The 20,000-nt window shown below is 48.1% G+C and overlaps 1 protein-coding gene across 14 annotated transcripts in view; it reads left to right on the top strand.

The window, feature by feature from the left end:
• The window catches only part of LOC143280562 (tensin-3-like), a 614,920-nt gene that overhangs the window by 471,610 nt on the left and 123,310 nt on the right, over positions 1-20,000 (top strand). For 13 of the 14 annotated variants that reach the window (XM_076585372.1, XM_076585299.1, XM_076585321.1 and 10 more), the window contains one exon: positions 3,298-3,336. In XM_076585372.1, the coding sequence (XP_076441487.1) occupies positions 3,298-3,336 (39 nt within the window). Of the gene's footprint in view, positions 1-2,340; positions 2,416-3,297; positions 3,337-20,000 lie in introns of those variants that run through there. The other variant, XM_076585343.1, reaches the window with a different exon arrangement.

Here is a 20,000-nt window from a genome sequence, read left to right as displayed (position 1 = left end):
TCAGGAGGCTTCAAGCAAAAACCAAGGTGAGGACAGACTTCCTGTTTGCTGATGACTGTGCTCTCAATGCTGCCTCCGAAGCTGACATTCAACACAGTGTCGACAAGTTCTCTGCTGCCTGTGACAACTTCGGCCTCATAATCAGCACAAAGAAGACTGAGGTGATGCACCAGCCAGCTCCAGGAAAGCCTTACGTTGAACCAAACATCTTCATCAACAGGCAACGACTGAACGCGGTGGACAAGTTCACATACCTGGGCAGTACACTCTCTCGCACAGTTCTCATCGACGACGAGGTGAATACCAGACTCGCCAAAACCAGCGCTGCCTTCGGCAGACTCCATAAGAACGTTTGGAACAGGAGAGGCATCACCCTGGAGACGAAGCTCAAAGTATAGAAGGCCATAGTTCTCACCACACTGCTCTATGGATGTGAATCATGGACGGTCTACAAACGCCACGCCAAAAAGCTGAACCATTTTCCACACCACCAGCCTCAGAAAACTTCTCAGCATAAAGTGGCAAGAGAAGATCCCTGACACAGAGGTGCTCACTCGTGCAAACTTGCCCAGCATCTACACCATCTTGATGCAGGCCCAGCTGCGCTGGGCAGGCCATGTAGTTCGCATGCCAGACCACCGGCTCCCCAAGAAACTGCTCTACGGCGAACTCCAACATGGCAAGCGCTCCCATGGAGGCCAAAAGAAGCGCTTCAAAGACACTTTGAAAGCTTCTCTGAAGGCCTACAGCATCAGCCACGACACATGGGAGCTGAATGCAATGGACAGACCAAAGTGGTGTTAAGCTGTCCACAAAGAGGCCAAATCCTGTGATGCCAACAGAATCGCTGCAGCAGAGCAACGCAGACAGGCCAGGAAAAGCAGTGCCAGCAAGTTCCCGACAGCCGCCACCATCCCCTATCCACACTGCGTCAGAACCTTCCGGGCGCGGATTGGCCTGACCAGTCATCTGCGCACCCACAGAGCCCAACCCACCCACCCCCAGGATGACTAGATGGTCCTCGTCGATCCCGACGGACGAACCACAGGGGTAGGGATAGGGGTGGACATGGAAGCCCGCCAAGTTGTGTCACAGCCCGGGTGGACCTGTATACCTGTACGGTCGGGTGGGTTTCGGGGTGGACGGGTTAGGGGCGGTGGGGTGAGGAGGGGGGAAATAGAAGGGTGGGGTGGGTGAAAGCGACCCTCGACCTACTATTGTTTTTCGCCCTGCTCTCCGGAATGCCTTTCCGCCTGAGTGGTGGTCTGGTTTGCATGGCCTTCCGTTCAGACTGTGACTGTGACTGACCAGTGGCTATAGCTGTGTGTGTGTGTGTGTGTGTGTGTGTGTGTGTGTAGTGCGTGTGTGTGAGAGAGAGAGAGAGAGAGAGAGAGAGAGAGAGAGAGCCTGCGTTCGTGCGTGTGTGTGTGTGTGTATGTTGGGTGGACCAGTCCGGTTTCTGCGGGGTGGTTGATCTCTGATCGGTATGGGTTTCTCGGGACGGGGCTGACGGACTTAGCTGCCTCGGGGGAGGGATTTAAGCTAATGCCTCGTGCTGGGCGGGCTGTGTTTGGAGTCAAGGGATTCAGTGGGGGAGCCTTTACGCCAACGATAGGCCTCCTAGCCCTAACTAACTCACCCTCCTTTGCCCCCGCGTGTTTGTGTGAGGTTTTGGTTATTTCGATACAGCTCCATGCTTTTGTGTGACGAGTTTGGTCGTTGTTTTGGGTTGTTGTTTTTCTTTCTGGTTATACACAAGCCGGCGTGTGTGGTGTATCTGTGTATCTGTGTCATTTGAGCTTTGCTGTCGAGGTGCTTCGAGAAGCTGGTGAAGCTTAAAAAAAAAAAATATTTTAAAAATCACGAGGATTTTGTAAATTTATCATGCGTGACAGAAGAATCGTGCTCAACAGTTTGGTGAATAAGTTTAACTTGCGTGGAACTCGTACGTTGCCGCATTGAGAGTTCTTCGTTCTGGTGGGGGGGTTGACGTGTGTGTGTGTGTGTGTGTGTGTGTGTGCGCTCCAAGGTTTGTTCGAGGAGGATTGTACTGCTCAGCGCTTCTGGTCGCCAGCGGAGAGTTTTGAAACTGATCTATATTTTATATGCAGGATGACTTGCGCGGGAAGTGAAATTGCAACCTCGTGATGTGTTTGTTTTTATAATGTGTGGTTTATTTCTGTGGAGGGTTGCAGTTGGTGACTGACTGAAAGTGTGTTGTTTGGCGGCAGTTTTTTTTGTTGGTTTGTGTGTGTGTGTGTGTGTGTGTGGTAGGTGGTGTGTGTGTGAGCGGATAGTGACCTTGGCCAAGGTGTGGTGGTGGTGGTGTTAGTTTTTTTTAGTTTTTTTTTTAGAATGCAGTACAGTGATAGTTATCAGCTGGTCAACGATCCGGAAGAAGGGTTGCTTCTGAAGGTCAGGTTTCTTCCTTCCTTTACTTCTTTACTTCCTTCTTTATTTCCTTTGTTCCTTCCTTTTTTTTCTTTCCTTTCTTTCTTCCTTCTCTCCTTCCTTCTTTCCCTCTTTCCTTCCTTCCTTCCTTCTTTCCCTCTTTCCTTCCTTCCTCGCTTCCTTCTTTCCCTCTTTGCTTCCTTCCTCTCTTACTTCTTTTCTTCCTTCTTTCCTTCCTTCCTACTTTCATCCTTTCTTTCATGCTGGCTCAGCCTGTTTCACCACTGATTAATTGTGCACCATGTCGGTTAATCATCATTGACTCGGGTTTTGATAGGAGGTCGGAGATTATGTAAAGATCGTGGGCTGCATGTGCTCTGTTTCGGTCCCTTGTCTTCTGTGTCAGGCTGTGAGTGAGTCTGTGTATCTGTCTCCGTTTCTGTCTGTCTGTCTGTCTCTCTGTCTGTCTGTCAGTCTTTGTCTCTGTCTCTTACCTCTACATACTCATTCACACACACACACACACACACACACACCCTCTACACACACACACACGCACATACCAATACACACGCACAGACACAAAACACACACACACACACACACACACACACACACACACACACGCCTTTACATACTCACTCACCCCCTCCACCCACCCCCTCCACACACACACACACACACACATACACACACACCATTACATACTCACTCACCCCATCCACCCATCCCCTCCACACACACACACACACACACACACACACACACACATCCACCTTCACATACTCACTCACCCTACACACACACACACACACACACACACACACACAAGCCAACCGGACGCAACACAGAAAGAAAAACAAAAAAAACCCGGTAACTGACGAATGGGCGTGTTGTGTGTTTCAGGTGATGACGACATGTGTGCCGCAGGTCAGCAATGATCTGGTGAGTTCTCGCCCTTTGGCATTCTTCTTGTGTAGTGTGTATGTGTGTGTAGTGTGTGTGTGAGTAGTGTGTGTGTGTAGTGTGTGTGTGTGTTTGTGAGTACATGTTGTTGTTTCTGCTTTTTGTTTGCCTGTGTGTGTCTTGTACTTTGTTTTGTTGTGTTAAGTGCAGCTGTAATTTTGTGTTTTTTGTTGTTGTTTTGGGGTTGTTTTTTTTTTATATGGCATTGTTATCTGTAGCTCTCCATCCTCTCTCTCTCTCTCTCTCTCTCTCTCTCTCTCTCTCTCTCTCTCTGTCAGTTTGTCTCTATTTCTCTGTGTGTTCTTCCTCTCTGTCCCTCTCTCTCTGTCCCTCTCTCTGTCTCTCTCTCTCTCTCTCTGTCCCTCTCTCTGTCTCTCTCTCTGTCTCTCTGTCCCTCTCTCTGTCTCTCTCTCTCTGTGTCTCTCTCTCTGTCCCTCTCTCTCTCTGTCCCTCTCTCTGTCCCTCCCTCTGTCTCTCTCTGTCCCTGTCTCTCTCTGTCCCTCTCTCTGTCTCTCTCTCTCTCTCTGTCCCCGTCTCTCTGTCTCTGTGTGCACTTCTCCCCTCTCTCTCTGTCTCTCTCTGTCTCTCTCTCTCTCTCTCTGCTTCCCCAATGTCTCTGTCTCTACCTTTATTTCTCTCCGTCTCTCCCCACCCCCTTTTTTCCCCCTCTCTCCTTCTACCTCTGTCCGCCACCTCTCTCTCTCTCAGCCTCCTTTTCTCCCTCTCTCCCCCCTCTCTCTCTCTCTGTTCCTCCCTCTGTCTTCCACCTCTTTTTTCTCTATTCCCTTTCCCTCTCACCCCTAAGCCCCCCCCCCAACCTCCCCCCACCCCCCCTCCCCTATTTCCACGTTCATGGTAATGGTTATAAACATCTACTATCGCTACGATCAGTCTAGCCCTTTATCTCTCTCTCTCTCTCTCTCTCTCTCTATATATATATATATATATATATATATATATATAATGTATACGGGTCACAAACAGTCTCTCTGCCACTGCCCTCTCCCCTCCCCCGCCCCCCGAAACTCCCCCCCACCCCCACCCCCTCCCCGTCCCCCTACCGGCCTCCCAAATAATGATGATGATTTAGTGTAGCTTCGTCCAACCCTTTAGTGTCCTGTAATTGCTTTTGACTGTTTCCAATCCGCGTGTCATCTGTCCGTTTGACCTCGCGTCTCTTTTGTCATTTGGTTTAAGGGCAGGGGCAGTCTGTCAGTGGCGGTATTGAGTATGTGCTCTGTGTGTGTGTGTGTGTGTGTGTGTGTGTGTGTGTGGTGTGTGTTGGTCTGGTGCATTTGTCATTTTTTCTCTCACAAGACTGGAAAAGTTTTTGTTTTGTTTTGGGTTTTTTTTGTTTGTTTGTTTTGTTTTGTTGTTGTTTTTTTTTTGGGGGGGGGTAGTGGGGGGGGAGGGAGGGGGGGGGGAGGGGGTAATCATTTTCCCACGTTCTATTTGTTTGTTTGCCAGTTTATGCCTGTATGTTTGTTTGTTTGATTGATTCTCTCTCTCTCTCTCTCTCTCTCTCTCTCTCTCTCTCTCTCTCGCTCTCTCGCTCTCTCTCTCACTAGCTCTCGCTCCCTTACTCTCTCTCACTCTCTCTCTCTCTCTCTCTCACTCTCTCTCACTCTCTCTCTCTCTCCCACTCTCTCTCTCTCTCTCTCTCTCTCTCTCTCTCTCTCTCTCCCTGTCTCCTTATTTCTCTCAACTCTCCCCCCTCTCTCTCGCTCTCTCTTCCCCTCTCCCCTTCTCTCTCTCTCTTTCTTTCTTTCTCCCTCTCTGTCTCTCTCTCCCCCCCCCCCACTGTCCTCCCCTCTCTCTCTTCCGCTCTCCCCTTCTCTCTCTCTCTCTCTCTTTCTTTCTCCCTCTCTGTCTCTCCCCTCTGCCCCCCCCCCCCCCATCCCCCTCGTGCCACCACACCCCACTCTCTCTCTCTCTCTTGAGTTCGGACCTCTCTCAAAACGCAGTGGGGCATGTAGACACCAATAAAGAGAGTGAGAAAGGGGGAGAGGAAGGTAGACGTCTTTTTTACTTTTCTTTTTTTTTCACACTGGTCTTTGCCCTTTGTGTGGAAGGGTTAAGTGAACAAAAACATCGTAGTTAATATTCCGGCGACACACAAAACAAAAAAAAAGTACATTCCGGTTACTGTACTCCGAGAAAACGGTTAAAGAGACAGACAGAGAGACAGACAGACAGTGACAGACAGACAGACAGACAGACAGACAGACAGAGAGACAGACAGACAGTGACAGACAGACAGACAGACAGACAGAGAAGGGGTTGTTGTTCTGGCAAGGTGCCATGCTCAAAAGGCGCCGAGTTGTCTGCCGCTGTTGACAAGTATCATCTCCCAAGAACACGATTATTGTTGGAGGCCACACAAAAAAAAAGAAAAAAAAGTCCGTGTCGTTTAGAGAAATAATCTCTCTCTCTGTCCCTGTCTCTGTTTTTTTTTTTCTCTGTCTCTGTCTCTCTCTCTCTCTCTCTCTTTTAGTCTCTCTCTCTCTCTCCTCTCTCTGTCTCTGTCTCTCTCTCCCTCTCTCTCTCTCTCTCTGTCTCCTTTTGTCTCTCTCTCTCTGTCTCTCTCTCTCCCTTTGCCTGTCTCTGTCTCTCTCTCTCCCTCTCTCTCTATGTCTGTCTCTGTCTCTCTCTCCCTCTCTCTTTCTCTCCCTCTCTCTCTCTGTCTCTCTCTCTCCCTCTCTCTTTCTCTCTCTCTCTGTCTCTCTCTCTCTCCCTTTGTCTCTCTCGTCTCTCTGCCTCCCATCCTCTCCCCCTCTCTTCCACACTCTCCCGGTCTCTCTCTCTCTCTCTCTCTGTCTCCCTCTCGCCCCTCCCTCTCTCTCTATCTCTCTCTCCTCCCCTCGCACTACTCCATCTTTCTCTCTCTCTCTCTCTCTCTCTCTCTGCCTCTCTGTCTCTGTCTCTCCTTTGTTGTCTGCTCTTTTGTCTTTGTCTTCGCTTACCTCTCCTTCTACTGTGTTTTTCTGCCACCCCCCTCCCCCCCCAAGAACCCCCCCCCCCACTCCTCCACCCTCTTTCATACCGCCCCCCCCCCCCCCCCCCCAACCCCCTCACGCAAAACAGTACTTCCTCTCTCTGTCACATATTTCCGTGGATTTGTGTGTATGTGTGTGCACGCGTACGCGCGCGCGTGTGTGTGTGTGTGTGTGTGTGCGTGTGTGTGTGTGAGTGTGTGTGCGCGCGCGCACGTTGACCAAGTCAAGATTTTATTTCTTGATGGTAAATTGAATAAGCAACAATTCCTTTTTTCTTTTTTTTTTTCTTTTTTACATCAAGCCATTAATGAAAGAGAAAAAGGAAAAAAGAAATATATATAGGAGAAAGAGAGAGAGAGAAGTGTGTGTGTGTGTGTGTGTGTGAGCGCGCGCGTACGTGTCTGTGAGTGCATGTATATGTATGTATGTATGTATGTATGTTTATAAATACCTATCTGAAGAAGCACGGAAGACTTAGCCGTTGCACTGCAGTCGAGGTGGTGGCGACAGTTGAGGTGTTGACATTTGGCGTCGTGGAACTCGGTGCACGATGATTATTGACAAGTGGCACCCAGTCGCGCCTTGCCCCCCCCCCCCCCCCCCCGACCCCCCCACCCCAATCCCCACCCCCGGCGGCTTAGTTAAATAAATGCCCACATAATTATAATACCCAGCCCCGTGTTCCTGATAACAGGCAGACAGACCAGACAGCCGGTGTTATAATTATAATCCTAGGTTCTGGTATGGAGAGAGGCCACCTCCAGGCCAGCCGTTACTGCTATGCTACCTCGATCGTCAAAACTGAAACTTAACTTCGATAAACTGCACACTGGTTGACTGAGACATTTCGAACTGTGACGGACCTGTGGGTCTTGAAATACAGAGAGCGTGTAAAAAATATTAAGAGAGAGAGAGAGAGAGAGAGAGAGAGAGAACTTGGGAATTTTCTGTGTTTGTGGTTGTTGTTGTTGTTGTTGTGTGTGTGTGTGTGTGTTTAATAGTTTTTTTGTGTGTGTTATGATTTGTACGTGCGTGTGCGCTTGAGAGACACTAACATGAATTAATCTGTAATCATTCTGTAATTAATTATATCAATTACTTTGTGTGCGTGTGCGCGCGTGCGCGCGTGCATGTGGGTGCATGTGTCTATCTGTGTCTCTGTCTGTCTGTCTGTCTGTCTCTCTCTCTCTCTCTCTCTCACACACACATACACACACACGCACGCACGCACGCACTCACGCACACACACACACACACACACACACACACACACACACACACACACACACACACACACACATAGAGCCAGCCAGACAATACCTTCCTTTTAGTTCCAATAATTAACACCTTTCAAAACACACACACACACACACATACACACATACACACACACACACACACACACACACACACACACACACACACACACACACACACACACACACACACGTACGCATATTACTAATGCGATGCACGATAATTATGATCTCAAACTAGGAGGCAAAATTGCACTGGCTCTTAGTGTTGCAGCCTTGTGGGGCTAGTTGGCCCTTGGGAACCATCCCAACGCCGACTGTCCTAAAACCCTTTTGGCCGAGAGAGTGGGGATCAGTGTAACTTGGGCAAGACACTCTCCACTATAATCAAATTCTACCCCACAATAGTCGGAACAGCAGTTGCCTCCTCTGCTGTTCTGATACAGGCGGCAGAGTAGCAGCAAAGAAGGAGACTGAAAAACACACACGAATTCTTGAAGATTACTTCCTAAATCTGGCCCGGACTGGCTGAACACTCACACGTGTAGGTAGCGCAAGATGGTCATTAGCCAGACCAACCAGACTACTGGGGGGTTGAGGGAGGGTGGGTGGGTGGGTGGTGGTGGCCGTATTTGGCCCATGGATCAGTCTTTCTGCATGCTTTGAGGAGGGAGAGGAAGAGGAAGAAGAAGTGGGAGGAGAGGGGGGGGGGGGGTAGGGAGGAGGAGGAAAATTGGAGAGAGAGGGAAGGAAGTGTGAAGACATGACAACTGTTGTATCGCGCGGAATGGACACACACACACACACACACACACACACACACACATTTCGGATGAACACACACACACACACACACACACACACACACACACACATTTCGGGTGAACACACACACACACACACACACACACACACACACACACACTCGCTCACTCACAAGTGCACACACACACACGAACACACACACACACACACACACACACACACACACACACACACACAATCACACATACAACCACACACACATAAAATCACACACACAATTACACATACAATCACACGCACACACGCAAACACCCACACCCTCCCCTCCCTCCCCTCCTCCCCCCAACACACACACACACACACACAACAGCAACAACAACAACAACAACAACAACAATACATACACAACACATACACACAAATCCAAACCACCAGAGTTCTGTTATTCGTTACAACGATTGCATAATTAGTTGATAATGCCGACAGCACGGGCTAGATTGCTTGCTTAATTACCCGTGTTGTTTAGACGGGTCACCAGGGGAACCAGCGTCATACTGTGATTACCGATGCCAGTGTATACAGTGTACGTGTTACTGGCTTCTGGTGTTGATTGTCAACACCCCCCTCTCTCCCTCTCTCTCCTCTCTCTCTGTCTCTGTCGCTATCTGTCTTTGTCTCTCTCTCTCTCTCTCTCTGTCTCTCTCTCTCTGTCTCTGTATGAAGACTTAAGATCTAAGTTTTGGTGTCATATACTGTACCATGTCAAACTGATGCAAACTAGGCCTATCGGTTTGCTCTGCTTGGCCAAATTTCGCGCGGCTAACAGTGAAAAGACGAGCAGTCCTGGCCCGGCCCGCTCTCAGCCATTCAAACGCCTCTCTCTCTCTCTCTCTGTCTCTCTCTCTCTCTCTCTCTGTCTCTCTCTCTCTCTGTCTCTCTCTCTGTCTCTCTGTCTCTGTATGAAGACTTTAAGATCTAAGTATTTACAGAATATTGCCAATTACGAAATTCATAGTCTGGAATTTGTGAGAGTTCCAGAAGAGAGTATTTTTTGTTTTTGCGAAGTTTCTTTTCTATGCCTTTAAGCTTAGATCCCAGACCTTGAATGCAGTCCAAAATATACAAATGTAATTTCCCCCCCGTGTAAATAATAATGTATCTGTCGACTGTGAACCCCCATTGAAAGAGGCTGTGGCCTATTCAGTAAACTAGTGTCAGTGTCTCTGTCTCTGTCTCCGTCTGTCTCTGTCTCTCTCTCTCTCTCTCTGTCTGTCTCTGTCGCGGTCTCTTAAAACTCACTCAGTACGGCCAGTCCTCTCTTCTCCCCTACACAGACCCCTCGGATGTCCTAGTGGGTGTCTGAATGACCCAACCTTTAGCTTCCGTCGTCTGAATTGTGGTATTCTTTGTCAACATTCACGTCTTCAGTATAAGAGCCTTCCGCTTGCAATATTTTGATGATGGTAATTGGGGTGAAACGCTGTTAACGTCGTCTCTTTCGCCGTTCGTATGGAGAGAGTTAATATTCGTTTGCAGACTTTATGTCTGTTAACTGTTACCTTTGTTAATGAAAATTATGTATTATGTTCCTTTCTGTTAGCCCCTTCAGTGTGGGGCCAAGGCCTTTATCTGAATAAAAATCTGAATCTGAATCTCTGTCTCTCTGTCTCTAGTCTCTGTCTGTCTGTCTCTCTGTCTCTCTCTTTGCCGAGCTGTATATCTTTCTCGCTGTATATCTTTCTCTCTCTCTCTCTCTCTCTCTCTCTCTCTCTCTCTCTCTCTCTCTCCTTCCATCTCTCCACCCTTCTTCCCTCCTCCCTTTCCCACTCTGTTTCCATTAACCCCCCTCTCCCTCCCTGTCTGCCTCTCTTTCTTTCTCTCTCTCTCTCTCCCTCCCTCTTTCTTTCTCTCCCCCCCCCTTCTCTCTCTCTCTCCCTCTCTCTGTCTCTCATCTCTCTTTCTCTCTCTCTCCCTCTTTCTTTCTCCCCCTGTCTCTCTCTCCCTCTTTCTCTCATTTTGTTTTGAAGTGCCCAGCCCTAACAGACCTTCGAGTTAAATTCATCCCGAAGAAATATTATACATATCCATGTCTGTTTAGATTATGTTTATTGATGTCATCGATTGATAATGAAACAATATACAGTTTAGCTATGTATTTATTTCGAGCACTTCAGCTGAGAGAAACACTAGTATCCTAATATTATTGTTTTGGCATCTGGTTATGCTTATTGTGTTTACATAGTTGTAGTGACGCATGTTAATCTGTTATCGCCTTCTGTTCATATGGGGCTATGGCCTTAGATGAATAAATCATCTGAAATCTGAACTCTCTCTCTCTCTCTCTCTCTCTCTCTCTCTCTCTCTCTCTCTCTCTCTCTCTCTCTTCTTCTTCTTCTTCTTCTTCTTCTTCTTCTTCTTCTTCTTCCGTCCTCTTCCTCTTTGATCCCATTTCTCTCTCCCCTTCCACCTCTCTCTAGATGCGCACTCTAAACACACACACACACACACACACACACACACACACACACACACACACACACACACACACACACTGACTGACTGAAGCCATTTATTGTCAGATTAACTGTTTGTTGTACTGACATTTTCGCAACCATTTGAATAAAATATTAACTGAGCAACACAAGGAAATTCTGATTTGAGGAAGGTATGATTTTAGAAAAAACAAAACAAAAACAAACAAACAAACATATTTAACAAATCAAGGTACCAAATTTCATTTATATCATTATCTCCAAAAAATATTCTAACGCACCCACATACTCACAGACGTTTCTCCCCCACCCTCTCTCTACATACATCCATGCGTGCACACAAATGCCCATTATAATTCCCCTACCTCATTCCCCTGCCCACTCACTCACACACACACACACACACACACACACACACACACACACACACACACACACACACACACACACACACACACACACACACACACACACACTCACACTGTCTCTCACTCTTTCTCATCAAATTAAGGTTTCGTAATGTAATCAAGACGACATATTACATGTTAGGGTCGAACAGTTCCACTAATTAGAATAATGGGAACTTTGCTCTACAAGTAAATCTGACGCTATCACCCAAAACGAAACACTACTTTGGATTAAATAAAACAGAGGGGAACCTCTGCAACAGAAAGGGGATGAAACAAATTAGAAAAACCGACCAATTGGATGGCTTTTAATTAGGTCAACTGCGGTTTTTGGCAGAGACCAACCATTTTCTTTGCTAGGGTGAAAAACGCTGGACATGACTAATGGAAGATTAAAGGATGTAATCATATCATGAAGGGGTTTGAAATGTAAATGTGTATCTGGACATTCGAGCAAAAAATGTGGGATGTCAAGGGTCTTACCACAAATACATAGTGGTGACGGTTTCAAAAATCTGCATAACCATGCATTAGTTCTTAGCCTGTGTCAAGTTTCTTGTGGAAATTGATCCTGGGGGGTTAGTGCCTTTTCTTGCTGGAAGAGAGAGATCCCACCAGAGCTTCTTTTTTGAGTTTTCTAAGAACTGTTTCTGTCTGAAATTCCAGATATATGTTGAGAGAATAGTACAGGCTTCAGAAACAGAAATAGGAATATTGTGATTGATTGAATCTGAATTGTTCGATGCCGCTTCCTTGGCACAAAAATCGGCCATTTCGTTGCCACGAAGATTAGAATGTCCAGGAACCCACAAGAGTGAAATGTCGGAGCCTCGCATAATTAACTGGTGGATTAAATACAAAATTTCGTACATAATATCTGCTCGTTCAGATGAAGATTGATTATTTAAAGCCATCAATGCTGATTTTGAATCAGATAGTATAAGGATTTTTGCAGGCACAAGAGGCATATCACTAAAAAAAAAGGTGAAAGCCATCAGAATTGCAAACAATTCAGCAGTAAAAATTGAACAACCTTTAGTTAAGTGGAATCTCTTTTTAATGTTAAGCTCGGGGATTACAAAAGCGGCTCAAACTTCAGAGTTACTACTAATTGATCCATCTGTGAAAACACGGAGGTAATATTTGAAACGTGTATTAATTAGTTCTTTGGCCCGAGAGGCAATAATGAGTGGACTGTCACTCTTTTTTAATTGTCCACACACACACACACACACGCACACACACACATTCTGCCTTTCTTAAAAAAAACTAGCTTCTGACGAAAGAGAGAGGGGGAAGGGGGAGGGTGGTTTGGGGGGAGGGGGGTGGGGGTTCCAATAATCCAAAACCAGTCAAAAGACCAAAACGGAGCAGAGAGGTACCATGAAGTAAGATACCCCTGCCTGAAGCAGAAGCAGTCGTGGCAGTACAGTGGCAGTGTGATGGAGTCTCCCGTCGGACCGACGGATGAGTAGGCAGGGAGGCTTATCTGTCGGTGTGTGTCCTCATATAGGAGAAGAAGCCGATTCTGGATGCGCAGCACTTCCCACAGGTGTTTGCAAGGGAAAACGTCTCCAGAAGTTGATCCCTGCTTCCTTCGCTTACGCTTCTCCTTAATGGCCAGCGTTCTCCTGTTTTCAAACGTCTTTATGCCACTAGAACACAGCATCCTCCAGCGAGAGCGGTCAAGGGCATCAGTTTCCCAGGAGGCGATGTCTATGTCACAGGTTTTGAAGTTTGTCTTCAAGGTGTCCTTGAAGCGTTTGCAGGGTCTTCCAAGTTCACGGTGGCCTTCCATCAGCTGGCCATAGAAAAGCATCTTCGGGATCCTGCTGTCATGCGGACAACGTGTCCTGGCCAGCGTAGCTGGCACTGGATCGGATCAGCAGGCTTTCGATGCTAGGCAGGCCGCTCCGCTCTAGGACCTGGAGGTTGGAGATCCTGTCTTGCCACTTTATGCCGAGGATCGTGCAGTGGCGGTGTAGCCCTGACTGCGAAGCCCCCCTGTGTATTTATCTCCCTCACCTCCACTCGGCAGCGCGTTCCCTTGTCATTATGTACCCGGAGTCGGAGAGGGGGGCTGGGGGTGGGGGCTGGGGGTGGAGCGGGGAGAGGGGGTAAGGGTGGAGGGGCGAGGGGGGAGAGGGTGCGAGGGGTGGAGTGGGTGTTTGAGTGCCCCCCCCCCTCCCCAAATTGGCGTCCGCTTCTCAGAAGTTGCAAGTGGAGGGGTGGTAGGGTGGTGGTGATGGTGGGGGTTGAAGAGGGGTGGGGAGGGGGATTGGGGAGGGAGGGGGAGGGGGAATTTGGTAACTTGAGGGAAATGGAGGAGGTACATCCATTGGGGAATGGTGAGGAGGAGGGTATGGGGGGTGGGGGGGTGAGTCAGCAAACGAAGGAAGATGGTGACAGATCAGTTATAGTTTGTTTCTCAACTGCGCCCGGACAAATCCATACACGCTACACACGGGGTTCATCGTCTCGTCCGAATGACTAAGGGTGCTCAGTTCAAGTCTCCAGTCAGTTCAAACTTGGGAGAAAGGGCGAGAGCGGGAATCGGAACCCAAGACCCTCACGGACACTGCAGTGGCAGATAAGCAGCGTCTTTGACCACTGTGCCACCTTCCCCCCTCCCCCCTCATCTAATCAGCAGTACCACAGAGAGAGATGGACGGGGTCTGCGAGGAGGAGGAGGAGGGCGAGTGGAGGGGGGGGGGTGTTTAGTTGGGAGGGAGAAGGGTTTGTGCGCATTTGTGTCGGTGGAGGGTTTTTGGGGTGTGTTTTTTTTCTGCAGAATTTAATCAGAAGAGGACAACAACACTCTTGATGCCGTGGGGTGGTCGTTGTTGTGTGGTTGGTTTTTTTTTTGTTTTTTTTTTGGGGGGGGGGGTTTCCAGAGCGCCAGGTGCGTGCTACACACGGGGTCCCTCGGTTCATCGTCAGTTCAAGTCTCCAGTCAGTTCAAACTCGGGAGAAACGGCGAGAGCGGGAATGGAACCCAAGACCCTCACGGACACTGCAGTGGCAGATAAGCAGCGTCTGACCATTGTGCCACCTTCCTCCTTCCCCCCCCCCTGCCCCCTCCCCCTCATCTAATCAGCAGTACCACACAGAGAGATGGACGGGGTCTGCGAGGAGAAGGAGGAGGAGGGCGAGTGGAGGGGGGGTGTTTAGTTGGGAGGGAGAAGGGTTTGAGCGCATTTGTGTCGGTGGAGGGGGGTGTGTGGGGGGGGATCGGGTGTTGTGGACTGACCAGACTGCCTGGTCGCTGCAGGGTTCCAGCTGTGCGCAGGGGGGTACCGGGTCCGTGCAAAGCAAGACAGTTAGCAAGAGAAGTTAAGATAAGGCGGGGAGGGGTTGGGAGGGGGGTGGGGGGGAGGGGCGCGAGGGGGAGCCCAGGGAAAGAAGAATTCTTGGAGTTCCAGAAGCGATTGTTGATGCTGGTCCGGTCATAATTACAATGCCTGAGATAATGAGGTGGGGTGGTGGTGGTGATAGTGGTGGTGGTGGTGGTGGTGGTGGTGATGGTGATAGTGGTGGTGGTGGTGATGGTGATAGTGGTGGTGGCGGTGGTGGTGGTGATAGTGGTGGTGGCGGTGGTGGTGATAGTGGTGGTGGTGGTGATGGTGATAGTGGTGGTGGTGGTGATGGTGATAGTGGTGGTGGCGGTGGTGGTGATAGTGGTGGTGGTGGTGATGGTGATAGTGGTGGTGGTGGTGGTGGTGGTGGTGATGGTGATAGTGGTGGTGGCGGTGGTGGTGATAGTGGTGGTGGTGGTGATGGTGATAGTGGTGGTGGTGGTGATGGTGATAGTGGTGGTGGTGGTGGTGGTGGTGATAGTGGTGGTGGTGGTGATGGTGATAGTGGTGGTGGTGATGGTGATAGTGGTGGTGGTGGTGATGGTGATAGTGGTGGTGGTGGTGGTGATAGTGGTGGTGGTGGTGGTGGTGATAGTGGTGGTGGTGGTGATGGTGATAGTGGTGGTGGTGGTGATGGTGATAGTGGTGGTGGCGGTGGTGGTGGTGACGGTGTTCTTCTACCTGTCCTTGCTTTTGCATGATGAGGATGATGTTGTCAGTGGTTGTAATCCATCCGTCTTTTTTTTGTCTTTTTTTTTTTTTTTTTTTTTTTTTTTTTGCTGCCCCATCATCTGCACCGTTTCAGTGGCATTACTCCCACGCCGCTCATTTCGATTTTACCCACACACGGCCACACCTGGATTCGTCCGTCATAGTTCCAGCGTGGGCAGTCCGCAGGGAGCCATCGATGTTAGTTAGGTCGCCAGGAGGTCACACACCAGAGGAGACCCTGCACTGCTGCTGAGTCACTTCGGTGGTGTTCAGTGGTGCCTGTTCAGATTCAACGTAAAGTCCATCCATCTTCGTATAACAAAGGGGTAGACCATTGGTGGTGGTCATGCTCCTCACCTTACCTTCCCTTCTTCGCCTAACGAGGTGCTGCGCCCTCGTTGTTTTGCTCTCAACGGCGACAGTGGGCCGTGAGTTCGATTCGTATTGGCTCTTTGTCAACTTGAAGGGCCCGGCGGCATTGTGAAGGGCAGGGCCCCGGCCCGGCCCATTCCTCTCAACTCCACCACCTACCTCACAGCACAGCATGACCCAACGCGCTAATCAGTGCATCCTTGAGTGTGCATGGGAAGAGAGAATGAATGTCTTGAGACAAAACGAGAATGTCTTGAAAACGAACATGGAAAGAGAGAGAGTCTTGAGACAAAAATTCACAGTGAACAAGACCGGTATGGCTGGATCTCTCTCTCTCTCTCTCTCTCTCTCTCTGTCTGTCTGTCTGTCTCTCTCTCTCTTTCTCTCTCTTTCTAACTCTCTCTGTCTCTGTCTGTCTATCTCTCTCGCTCACATAACAGGGTTCCACACTTATAGCGGTGTTTAGACAATAAGCGATAAGATGTAATGTGATGTGATGTTTATTTGGTGCATGTTCCAGTGGTTGTCATGATCATTCATGTCCATTCCCTTGCCCGTGTAACCCGCTCCCTGACAGGCCGGTGACCTCACAGAAAAATTCCTGAGTATTTGAGCTTTCAGTTTCTGTCTATCTGTGTGTGTGTGTGTGTGTGTGTGTGTGTGTGTGTCTTTCTCTCTGTCTGTGTCTCTGTCTCTCTCTGTCTGTCTCACTCACTCTGTCTCTGTCTCCCCCTCCCTCACCCCCTCTCTCTTTTTCTCACTCTCTCTCAATCTATCTCACTCTGTCTCTGTCTCTCTGTGTCTACCCCTCCCTCACCCGTGTGTGTGTGTGTGTGTGTGTGTGTGTGTGTGTGTGTGTGTGTGTGTGCGGGGTAGTAAGTTAGATGGGGGTCAGGATAAGAGGTAAGGCCAGGAGGGGATGGGGGTGGGCAGGGAGGAGGAGGGGGGGGGAGGGGGTCTGTAATGTTCTGGCATCAATCCAGCTTTGCAGAACCAGACAGCAGACACGTCAGTCGTGTGTAACCCACAGTTAAGGTAGGCGCCCGCGAGCCCTTAAAAAGCTCTCGAGTCTTGTTGTTCAAGTTCACGTTATTTTAACCAGCCTGTCGGAATACGGCATGCAGGCGCCTTTCACCCTCTCACGGCCCCTCCCTCCCTGCCCCTCCCTGCCCCTCCCTGCCCCTTCTCACACCCTCCACCCACACCTCCCATCTCCAGACTAAAGGTTTCTCTGTGCTGTCCACCTCTCCATTCAGTTTTCTGGGAAGTGTGTGTGTGTGTGTGTGGTGTGTGTGGTGTGTGTGTGTGTGTTATGTGTGTGTGGTTGTGTGGTGTGTGTGTGTTATGTGTGTGTGGTTGTGTTGTGTGTGTGGCGTGTGCGTGCGTGTGTGTGTGTGTGTGTGTTGTGTGTATGTGTGTGTGTCACGCACAAGCTTTCTAACAAAATGATGCACCTACTTACACATTCGGAAGCAAGTTTTCTTCCTCCTCACCCCCCTACATTTGAATGTGCAGGGGGTATTTCTCTCTTTATAACACAAACAGGAGGGGCAGCAACAACAACAACAACAACAACAAGAGAGGCAAGGCCTTCAAGACTCACTTGTGATACACTTTTTAAAAAAAAAATCCAAGCTTTTTATGTATTGAGTATAATTTCAAAATGTAATGTTTAAGATGAGAAAGATCAGTTTAAAGCGAATTAAGTCCCCTAGCATTAATTACAGAGTAATTTCCCTTTTTTACTATCTGCACCAAAACGTTTGCAAAATAAATAAACCTTCCATGCAGCAATATTGTTTTAAACAAGATGACTGGAAAGAAGTGAATTTTTCCTATTTTTATGCCTAATTTGGTGTCAACTGACAAAGTATTTGCAGAGAAAATGGCAATGTTAAAGTTTACCACGGACACGCACACACACACACACACACACACACACACACACACACACACACACACACACAGAGACAACCGAACACCGGGTTAAAACATAGACTCACTTTGTTTACACAAGTGAGTCAAAAATGAATGGAAGGAAGTACATCACGGACGCGGTAGCCCAGTGGTTGGAGCTCTGAGCTTCCCCGCCAATCCTAGGGTACCAGTAGGTGGGTTCAAATCCCGGCTGTGTGTGTGTTGGGTGAATGAAGGGTGGAGAATTGTTTTGTCCTGTTTTTTTCCCAGGTTAACAGATGTGAAGAAGTCCTGCTGGTACCTGAACCCTCCTTCGTGCGTACATGCTTGCAAAAAAATGATGCTACTACTACTACTACTACTAATAATAATAATAATAAAGAACCCTAAAGATCCCGGAATCCATGTCAGCATTTTTTGAGTTATGGAAACACGAATGTACCCAGCATGCGCATTTCCACAAACGGAGTATGGCTGCCAAAATGGCGAGGCCGAAAAACGGCCATTCACATTATAAAAAAAAATAATAAAAAAAACAACAACTCGTAGATCTCTTCAAGTGAATGTGAGAAAAAAAAAGAACCGTCTTCTATTGCAGCAAACAGAAAACAGTTCTTGTCACGGAAAGAAGTGAACAAATTACAGTCTGTTTTCTGACTTGCCGACGCTGGCTGAGTTGTGTGACCGACTTGAAGAAGGAGGAGGAGGAGGGGAACTGACTGCTTTTAATGAACTGCTTCTCCATCCTCTAATCGGCGTGACGCCCCGCGCGCCCAGGGTCAGATGACAAGCCGATAGCGCTGAGAACTGACACTCTATCTCCTCAGGAACCCTGGGGTGATAAATGTCGCACGTGCGCGCCGTCCCGACCCGTGAAATGGACGACCCTTTGGGGCTTCTTCCTGCTGGGGAAGTAGAGGGGAATGGGGAGGGAGTAACGGATGGAGGGGGTGGGGTGGGGTGGGGGGTCGGAGGTTGGAAGGAGGGATGGTGGAGGGTGAGGGGGGCGGGGGGGGGGGGGGGGACGGAGCTGAATCACAAACCTGCGACTGAGCTCTTTATCAATCAACCAGTGGTAGTGATGGAGTCGTGTTTGCGTCCTCTGTGTAAAACTTTTTTTTTTTTTTTTTAAACCCGGACTTTTTTGGGTCGACCACCGTTTTATTTTGTATATAAATTACACAATCAACTAAACAACATGGAAATAATCAAACCAATACTTGGCACTCCATAATAACTATGTCATAGTAATCAATGGCATTTATGGAATAGATACAACTTTTCATTTACGGATTTTGGGCTTGTTAAAAAAAAAAGAAAAAAAAGAGAAGAAAATAATATGGAAGGAAGCCGTACAAATCATACAGTTATGTGTACCAAACTTGAGTCAATCTTCCCTTTTTCTTTTTTCTTTTTTTCTTTTCTTCTCTCTCTCCCTTTCTCTTCTATTTTCAGTTTGTTTCCCTTCTCCTTTCTTTTAACCTTTTCAATTACATGAAAAGTACAACATAACACACACACATACACACAAAAATAGGACTACACATCAGGCGTACATCAGTCAAAATTATCTGTGTAGAACTTTACCAACACGGCTCCTGGGCAGGACGTGGGAGGGCGACATTTTACATGTCATGATAGGTTCCGCTTTGCTTTAACTCACTCAGTACGGCCAGTCGTCTCTTCTCCTCTACACAGACCCCTCGGATGTCCAGTGGGTGTCTCTATGACCCAACCTTTAGCTTCCGTCGTCAGAATTGTGGTATTCTTTGTCAACATTCACCTCTTCAGTGTAAGAGCCTTCCGCTTGTAATATTTTGATGGTTGTAATTGGGGTGAAACGCTGTTAACGTCGTCTCTTTCGCCGTTCGTGTGGAGAGAGTTAACTCTTTCAGCACTGCAGAGGATTGATTACAAACCTTCCACGCCTCAGAATCACTTTGCTGGACCTGGGAGTTCGGGAAAAAAAAATTAATGCCCACTATTAACCCACCGGGCCCCGGATACCGGGATCGACCCCAGAACCTTCGGACTTGAAGCCTCCAATATTTTAATTAACCACTAGGATGCTGCGTCCGTTGGTGTTGTTGTTGACTGATGAGCGCGTTGGTGGCTGTTGTTCTCTGGTATCTGTTATGCATGTGTGGGTGTGTGTGTGAATGTGTCTCTTCATGTTTTACATTTATTTGCTTATTTATCATCATTGTTGTCTTATTTATTTATTTATTTATTTATTATTACTACTACTACTACTACTAGTACTACCCCTTTTTATATATATTATAATTATTATTTATTTATTTATTTATGTACGCTGATCTATTATTTATTCACCTTTTTTTTTTCTTTTTCTTTTTTTTCTTTTTCTTTT

This window comes from Babylonia areolata, chromosome 1, assembly GCF_041734735.1.
Source record: "Babylonia areolata isolate BAREFJ2019XMU chromosome 1, ASM4173473v1, whole genome shotgun sequence".
NCBI lineage: Eukaryota > Metazoa > Mollusca > Gastropoda > Neogastropoda > Buccinidae > Babylonia > Babylonia areolata.
Note: the sequence above shows the minus strand (reverse complement) of the source record. Positions and strands in the feature narration are given on the sequence as shown.